General features: G+C 43.2%; 1 protein-coding gene across 2 annotated transcripts in view; it reads right to left on the reverse strand.

Annotated features, from left to right (window-relative positions):
• The window catches only part of PDE3B (phosphodiesterase 3B), a 96226-nt gene extending 87684 nt beyond the window's left edge, over window positions 1-8542 (reverse strand). Inside the window, exon 1 of one of the 2 annotated variants that reach the window (XM_061380481.1) lies at window positions 7177-8542. In XM_061380481.1, coding sequence (XP_061236465.1) covers window positions 7177-8211 — 1035 coding nt within the window. In that variant the 5' untranslated portion in view covers window positions 8212-8542. The remainder of the gene's footprint in view (window positions 1-7176) is intronic. The other variant, XM_061380482.1, reaches the window with a different exon arrangement.
• Between the last annotated feature and the right edge of the window lie 892 nt (window positions 8543-9434).

Here is a 9434-nt window from a genome sequence, read left to right on the forward strand (position 1 = left end):
ACCTTTAGTTTAGCTCCTATCCTGTTAAAGGGGTTTAATCTAATAAAAAAAGAAAATGTAATATGACCAATAATGAAGACTAAAAGAAACACTCTAATACCATAGTGCCTATGCAGAGAGTAATATTCCAGCTTTTATTTCAATAAAAGCTGATAAAACTTACCTCTGCAAACCTTAAACTGCACATGCTTTCAGAAAAGTTTATTTGGTATTATGAACTTTGCTGATAAAACCATACTGACAAGAGATGCAACAGTCAGGTGTAACACAGGCTTGCTGTATTATCACCTAACAGTGGCACAGTTCCTTTGGGGTGGGGGAGCAGCACTGTTTGTTTGGGACATACTGAAAATACTCATCCCAAACTAAATCCCATGTGTATTTCTCAGTTGCTCTTACCAGTGTGGATACAGCTGAACCAACATACCTATACTGCTAATCATACCAAAAAGTCTGGAATGTTCCTCATAAAAGAGGAAAGATCTCTCAAAACCAAATCCAAAGCACCCAAATACAGCTTTACATGGTACATTTTCTGTGGTATCTTGAATAGTTTTAAATTACTACATTATATAGGAAAAAGATCATTTTAACATTTCATAAAACACACTTTCATGGATCAAATGAACAAGAAATGGAATATTTGCTGCAATTATGCCTTTAACTTAGTGAAGGTACTTGGGTTTGCAACTCAGTACTGGATAAAAAAAACTTGTCAGGATTACCATTCGATCAGTCATTTAATTGGAAATATGTCAGGTTTTTCTACACCTCTTGTCCAAAGTGAGGTTAGCACTGGGACTTACGATTGTTCTGCATAGCAGCACTGGTTTTCATAAATATTGGACTATCAGATACACAGAAGGATATAAAAAATATTTTGATATCTGTGCCCTTTTCTGTCCCGCTCCCAGTAAATATGGAGTTGTTTCAAGAGAACACACTATGTGTAAAAGCTAGGAAGTAGGGATGGCCCATCACATCCAAACATACTTCTGGTCACCATCTGTCCATATCTGTATGAATTATGTCCTTTCCCAAAGCTGCAAGGCCTGTTTTCAAATATAAAAATGCTCTAAAAACTATAATTTTATTTCAGCAGTCATTTGCTGTTATGCCATCTTTAGTTCCTAGAATACATTATTTTGTCACACTCGTCACTAAAGCCATTCACTTAACTTGGTCTTCCATAAGGACAGATCCCTTCAATACGTTTCTGTGACACTTCCCATTCCCAAACACCACCATCTGTCAATTCACTTGTTACCCTGTGAAATCTAATTTATTGGTTCCTGTCCGTTTGGAAGCCTCTAGTACTCTTTTATTTCCACTAGATCCTTAAAGTAACTAATCTTTATGCTTTGCTAACATTCTCTCATATATTACACAGTCTGCCCTTACCAATCCAAGCCCTCACTTTTTTATCTTTATAGTGCCTGCTACCAAGTTGCAGAAAAGTGCCACTATTTTTTTTTTCATTAGAATTTATTCTGTTGTGTCTTTCTATCTTTTTAAGCATTGTTTTCACCCAATGAAAAAGTCATGATGAAAACTGTATCCTTTCAGTCCCCTTTACTCTCAAACTATTATTTTGGCTCTCTCCACACAGTTTTATAATGGAAAAATTGAAGAGATTTCAACAAAATATTCTGTGGCTGTAATTTCCCATGGTCTGCCCTCCCTTCTCATTTGGCAGGCAGAAGTTTCTCATCAGTTTTCCTCAACAAGATATTTCATCAACAATAGAAAAGACTACATCTCCCAGTTCCCCTGCCTGTAATACTCACCTTTGCACAAAAATACAAGATTTACTTTATTGCATCTTCAGCAACTAGTATCTGAACATCTGACCCAAAAATTACACTTGGTTTTCTTCAGAGATTTGTTTGAACAAAGGTAAGGTTGCACAAAGTTTTCATTTTTAGGTATCCAAAGCCAGAAGAAAAAAGTTGTTTTTTTTTTTAAATATAATTTTCCTATCAATTGTCAAATAAGGCATGGGCTTTAACAGAATTCCTGTCCTCTGGTTCTGGTATTCACTCATGACATGAGAGACACTCTCATGTGGATTTTAAGAGTTCAGCTAACACTGCAGACTTGCCCTGTGTAAGGGCATATTCCATTTACTTCCCACTCACCTTTTTTCCAAAACACGTGCTGGAATTTGTTTGAAACTTCTAAGGCCATAATATTGAATCAGTTCAGTTGGTCAAGTTCAACTATTAGAATAGTACTGTCAGGCATACACGTGCACAGACATACACTGCCTCAAAAGATGAGGCTTTTTCCCATGAGAAAATATACATGACTCCTTGTACTTCTCATTCATTTGATATTTAACTTTACAGAAAGTACTGTTCACAAACCACAGTGTGGAGGCTGTTCCCTTTGCTATTCTAGACACATTCCTGGGCACCTTATCTCTAAAATTTTCTTTCATTAGTTTCAAACGTCTCCCTAGTCAAAGCTGAAAATTAGTGCTTTATCCAATAAATCCTTTAGTTTTCTTTGACACAGCCAATCATACAGTTCTTGGAACCTTCTCTCCCAACCTCCTCCATTTCTTTCCTACTGGCACTCTGGCCATCCCTTTAATATGCCACCCTCATCTTCCTCCAAATTTCTTCATCGTTTCCACAGCAGCTGTCTTCCTCCTTTCTCCTTTTACATTACCTTTTTAGGAAACCACACCTGCAGAAACAGACAACCCTTTTGCTATCCTGACTGGTCACTTTGCCAGAGGACACCATCTTGAACGCTGACCATTGGTATCTATGGGCAGACCATGCTCAAATCATCCTTTCTTTGCATTATAATACCTCAGGAATATAACTTCAGGATAAAAATATATATATTTTTATATATATATAAAGGATGCAACTCTTACCAAGAGTCTCATTTGACATTTCACCTAGTGCAAAACATTTTGTCAAGGTCAGACAGAACCAGACATCCTATAAAACTCAAATACAGATGCAGAAACAGGTTTCCAAGACGATTCTTTTCACCGTGTAATCCTTCTTTTTCCAAATTCCACACTCAGTTGTATCCCATTGAAATTGACTACATTCACAACTTAACACACCCACTTTTCTACCTTGATTTTCTCCATAAGACAAACAATAAAACCCGAAGAGATACAAAGTCTGTTAACAACAGGAACAAATCTAGACATGCAGATACACTTGTGGCAACAGTCATAATCATTAGAACATTTGACATTTCAAAGAGCTAGTTTGTCAAATACACAGCAAGATTTACATTTTATGTTACTGCCTGCAAACAACAAGTAAAGGCTGATGTGTTTCTAGGCTGCAACTGTATCTGAATTTAACAATTTTAAGACACTATAAAATGCATATTAACAGACAGGCTCTACACTAGAAAGTTTATACCTCAAGTACTTAAAGACAGAGTATAATTTGTTTCAAAAATAGGTAACAGACAGAAATAACCTGTCTGGGAATAGGGAATTGCATTAATTTCAGGTTACATAAATATTATAGACTCTTGAAATTGAGTCCTCATCTTTCTAAAGGTAATGTATCAAAGGTACAAGATAGCTTGGGAAAGAAACTGGGGAGAGGTGGCAGTCAATCCAACAACCTAACCACAAGACAATTCTTCCTGTAATTAACAGTGTGCAACATGAAATCAGTCTTTATCCATGAAATATCCCAGCCACCTATATATTTGAGCCTAGTGAGGTAACTAGGAAAATTATCAGCTCTGCTTGCAGATTGTTTGGGACACATATCCTGTGTGTTTAGTTACAAAGGCCTACTCTTTACTCAAGGAAAAAAAAAAATCCTCTGATACAGTGCTTCCAAGATCTCCAATAGTGAGAAGCACCTTGTAGATTCCAAATTTTGATTTGGTTTTCATGTGGGAAAAAAAATAGAAATCCAGTGCTAAATATGCAACTGTCAATGAAGACAATCTCTTTGATACCAGCAGCTGTAGGTACAGCTAATAGATTGCATCCAATTAATACTTGCAATCACCTACACAAAATTTGTACTGCCAACCAATACTGAAGTCACACTGCTAATAAGCAATTCCTCTTTAGGGCCAAGATGAGCAATGAGGTAAGAATACAAAAAGCCCATTTACTGCTTAAATCATATGAATCTCTGTGAGCAGAAGTATTAATACAATAGAACTCAGAAAAAACATTGCATTTGCATAATTTTTAGCCTTAATCATAGTGGTATCACTTCCTTCTCTGTGTAGTTATGTATTTTGACAATGGCATTTAAGTATACTCACGTAAAAAATTAAAGATACAATCTATTCAAGATACTGTCCTCCCACCTCAAACTACATTGTGCTTACAGGATCCTGCTCACAGGCCTCTTTCCACTTCTACCCCAGAAAACAGCAATAGCTCCATCCAGTTCCAGTGTGCACTCATTGCTGGTCGTACAATACCTCTGTCATGTGTCCTTCTCCCCCACCACATGCACACAGACCCCTTATAATTGCTGACTTGAACTTATTAATGAAAATACAAGCCAACTTGATATCATTATTTTCTTGTGTACTTAACTAGACAAAGAGTCTGCAAAATTTCAAATCAACAAGTAACTGAAAACTTCAGGTCAGTACTAGCATTCCCTGTTTTCCTCAAAGAGTAACTAAAATCTGCACAAGAAGAAGATTTTTCACTATTGGAACAATTCAGCCATTGGAATAACCTCCCCAGGGAAGTGTTGGATTCCCCAACACTGGACACTTAAAACTGAGCTGGACAGGGTGTTGGGCCACCTTCTCTAGACTGTGCTTTTGCCAGGAAAGGGTGGATCAGATGATCCTTGAAGTCCCTACCCACCTGATATTCTATGATTCTACGATCTGGGGTTTTTTGTTCTTATATGCCCCTGCTTGCAGAGGTTCATACAAACCTCTACATAAACTAAGTTTACAACAATCATAGAAAATACATCTAATGGAATCACAGTAGCAACTTAGCTCTCAGTCATCAAAGTATTCTTGTCATGATGAACCTGTAGCACATTCCTTGTATTCCACTGATCTTACAAACAATGCTCATTAAACTCACTCTTAAAATATTAATATTGGAAAAGAAACATTGTAATTCTTTTATAAATAATTGCAAAATATGCAATTAGTCCTTAAAGAAAATTCACACAATAAATGTTCTGTGAAAAGCATCAAGTGTGCACATTCTCTCTGCTTCCAGGAAACCATATAAAAACCTTGTAGTGTTTACTCAAATAAAGTCACACATTATGGGCTTACTTCTCTCTCCCCCACCCCCAAACAATTGACGTTTTATCAGCTCTGCAATGTTTGATCTCTCTCCAAGTCACACAAGAGATTGGGAGATTTCACCTGTGTTATCCTTCTAAAATCATATATAAAATACTGCACAAAACACGTATCTATGAATCTCATTTAAACTGTGCTTAATAAAGCATAAATATTTATTGTAAAGCATACTAGACTATTAGGAAAATAAAGAACTTCAGATCTCTGTTATTTCTGTTCACTTCTAGAGATAACAAAGACATCAAATTCTGGAAGCCTACCAAACAGTTACATTTTATTACGAACACATATGATTTAAGTACTGCCAATAAATTCTACATCTTCAGTTATGGTTGACATTTATGATATTACTTAAAGAATAATAAATGCCTTAACTTGAAATACGTGCATGCCTTTAGGAAGTGAGGCGAATACTAACGGAAGCATTTAGTAACTTGCATGAGAACAAATATCTTCTATCACCTAGGAACGTTAATGAAACTATATTTTCTGGGGTTTCATATTGCAGACAAATGGGGGGGGGGAAAAGAGAACACTCGCTATCCAGAAGGGAAAGAAGGGAACAGAGAAAGTAAATTATTATACAGTATTCCCTACGTATCTTAACTGCTAGTACAATATTTTAATGTGTCTTTCATAGTGTGCATTTGATAATTTTAAACTCATTGAATGAGTTGTTTCTGAAGCCTGTTACAGCATACTTGCATTGCAGCCTCCTATGCAAAAACAATTACCGTTGTATTACCCTATTGTGCAAGTGCAGGGAGAGAAACGCTCGGAAACTACTCCTCCGTTTCAGATTCACCTCGTATTTTCTCACACCTATCTCACAGTCAATTACATCAAGTGCATTACGGAATATATGTCAAAGCAAAAGTAGAAAATTTCATTTAGTAGCCATCAATTTCAGCCACAACAGTAGTAGATGGGAGGTTCTGTAGCAACAATCACTTCCCAGAAACTGTTCGTTCGCACGTTTAATGAATACACCGCCCTTATTCTCCTTCCTATAACGGGCTGATAATTCACTTGCAGCAGCCTCGGACCAGTTCCACCGGCAACACAACTCGACGTTCCTGCAGTTCACGTGCAAGTTCCCAAATAAAAACAAACCTACCCCCCTTCCCCCTACTACTCCCCCTCTCGGGGTTTACACTACAAGAAACAAGACTCACTGAAAAGTTTTCCGGGAGGTAGAAACCAACAGGGTTCCATTCAAGAAAACTGAACGTTTCGGGCATCCCTCCAGACTCTACTGAACAGCTCTCTCTTCAGTAAAAAATGAGTTTAAATCACATCAACTCAAACCTAATGTTAATGTATGTGAAGCGAGGAAGAGAGACAGACAACGATATTTGCAAGGCAGAACAGCTCCTATTTAGACAACACCAACATTTGATAAATCATGTCCCTCAAAACCTGGTATTTCTTTGGCACTTAACAATCATTTTGTCGACAGAAAGCGGGAAGAACCAGTCGCGAGCAGCTAGAAAGCTGTGGTTTCTTTCTCTCTTAAAAGCGGAGGAGGTGGGCTTTGGAAAAGAGGCAATCAAAATAACAAGGTAGCTGGTAGCTGAAGATGTTTGGTTTGGGGTTTTGTTCCAATCAATAAGAATTACTTTTTAATATTTAAGATCGTACAAAAAGCGAGCGAGCTATAGCAAACACATTATTACTGCTTAGCTTCCATAGAGACATAAAGTATTATATCGATTCTACAGAACCGAGATGAGAAACCCGCTAAGGAACTAACGTTTTCCTCCATTCCTCTAACAGGAGCTTGTCAGTTAGCCAGACGTCCAGCACAAACACATACAGCGGTTAGGAAAGCGAGTGGCGCTCACTCCTCAGAAAGTTTTTTCCTCCAGTTTCGGAGACACCTACCTGCTCTCTGGAAATGCAAGGCAACGAGGGTCTCCTAAACATTTTGCAGCTGCCATAGTAGCTGGCCGAAGTTTCCCCTAAGGATACGCAGCTAGATCTTCTCCTGGGTCTGATCACAGGCACTTTTTCATCCACGCTGGGGAGCCGTGAGTGGTGATGATGCTGGTGGTGCACTCCTCGTCTCTGAGCCGAGATGACGTGCTCCCCGCCACAGAGTGCCAGGAGGCAGCCTGCCACCCCGACCGAGCCGGCCAGCAGCGGTCTGAGGGCGGGGGGCACGCAGGGAAGGCTGGTGAGCGACACCAGCCACACCAAGATGGAGAAGACCAAGACGAGAAGGCTCCGGCGCAAATTCAGGGAGCTGTGCAGCAGGGTGAGCGCTGCCATCAAGCCCAGCACTGTCAGGAGCCTGCCTAGGACCATCTGCGGCTCGGCGGGGGACTGGGGCTCCTCTTCGTGCCCCTCCGCGGGCACCAGACACTGCAGCGCCACGAAGTCCCCCGAGTAGCAGCACACGGGAAGCGCCAGCAGCCACCAGCGGGTCGTGCCGCCGCCGTGCTCCCCGCGCCTGCCACCGGCCAGGTAGCAGGTGAGGAAGAAGAAGGCACAGGCGATGCTGAAGAGGGGGCTGAGGCAGCGAGCCAGGCACAGCAAGGCGTGCAGAGGCCGGGAATTCCGCCAGCTCCTCCCGTCCTGCTGACCCCCGTCGCTGTCCCAGGAGTGAAAGGCCAGGAGTGAAAGGACAACGGCGGTCAGGGCGCCCAGGCAGAGCAGAGCCCGGCAGGAGGTGGAAAAGGTGGTGGCTGGGAACAGCAGCAGGGAAAAGAAGCTCTTCGAAGGGTCCTGCCTCAGGGGGGTCGCGCAGCTCTTCACGTAGCCGTTCCGCAGGCTCTCCGGACTGCCTCCGCCGCCGGGCAGCGCCAGGGGGGCAGCCGCCCCGCAGCCGTCCAGCTGCTGGCAGTGCTGCAGGGGTCGGCTGGGTCCGTGGTGGGAGGCGGCCACGGCGGCTGCGACTTCTTCTCTCTCTTCCCTCATGGTGGCTGGGAACGGGGATGAGGCGCGGGTCGCGCTAACTCCGGCCCGGCCGCGCCTCCCTCATCTCCTCAGGAGGAAAGCGCCGGGCTGAGCCGCCGCTTCTCCTCCGCGGGCAGCGGCGTCCGCAGCATGGTGGGCGAAGACGGGAAAAGAGAGAAAAGGTAAAAGTCTCACCCGCTCGTTCGCGTTCCCCGAGCGGATCCAGCGGCGGGGACTCGCTGTCGCCTCCCAGCGTCCACCGGCGGCGACGGCGGCGTCCCGGTGGGGGTGGGAGAGAGGCGGCGAACAACTCCCCCCCTCCCGCCTTCTTTTCTTTTCTTCTCTTCCTCCCTCCCTCCCTCCTGCCGCTGCACACGGCGCGCGCGGAAGCCCTTGAGGCGGCACGCGCCCGGGAGCGGTTGCGCGCTAACGGCCGCAGGGGAGCGGGGGCGTGGAGGCGCGCGGGGGCGTGGAGGCGCGCTCGCGCTCCGTGCCCGGCGCGAGCAGCTGGCTCCTTCCTGCCGTCCCGTGCCCAGCGGCTGCCGACCCTGCGGGGACCGGCGGCGGCGGCGGCGGCGGCGCGCCCGGGTGCGCCTCTGTCCCCAGAGAGGTGTTTGAACCGTGCGCCTCTGTCCCCCGCGGCCAGCGCAGGCAGCGAGGAGCGGGTGGCTGGACGAGAGCTGTGGAAACAGGGACGCCTGACGGGCTGGTGTAACTTTGTGCTTCATCTTGGTTTTCTGCTTTGGGATGCCACGGGACCGTTGTTAGCGCACACAGGGTGTGGAAGTATCTTCCCTCTTTGTTTTGGTTTGTTTTTTTGTGGTTTTTTTTTTTTTGGACTTGACAAGTAAGTATTGATTAGAGTAATTCTCTACATTTGGTGGTTTTTTTTTCAGTCTTTGTTAACTAATTTACAGGTTAGACCGCGTTGCTCAACAGGTTTGATTTTTTGCACAGCTAATCCCTTTGGAATGGAGCAAAATACTAATTTAGGACCTTTTTAGACTGCTGAGAGTGAAAATCGGCAGCTAACGGGATTTTGAGCCATTCCTTCCCTCATTCATCCCGTTAGTTTGCTTCTCGAAGGGTGACTGCCTAGCACTTTTAAAACTGTAACTGTGTATCTTTACCTCATTACTTACAGTAAGTGTCCTTTGAGCCATGTTTCTACATAATATTGTAAGGCTTAAATTGATTTAGAAATGAGATCGGGTAAGTTGGTGATGGAGTTTTTGGCTTGCTTA

This window comes from Neopsephotus bourkii, unplaced genomic scaffold, assembly GCF_033783945.1.
Source record: "Neopsephotus bourkii isolate Nb327-2 ecotype Australia unplaced genomic scaffold, CSIRO-AGI_Nbou_v1 NB_1792, whole genome shotgun sequence".
Lineage (NCBI taxonomy): Eukaryota > Metazoa > Chordata > Aves > Psittaciformes > Psittacidae > Neopsephotus > Neopsephotus bourkii.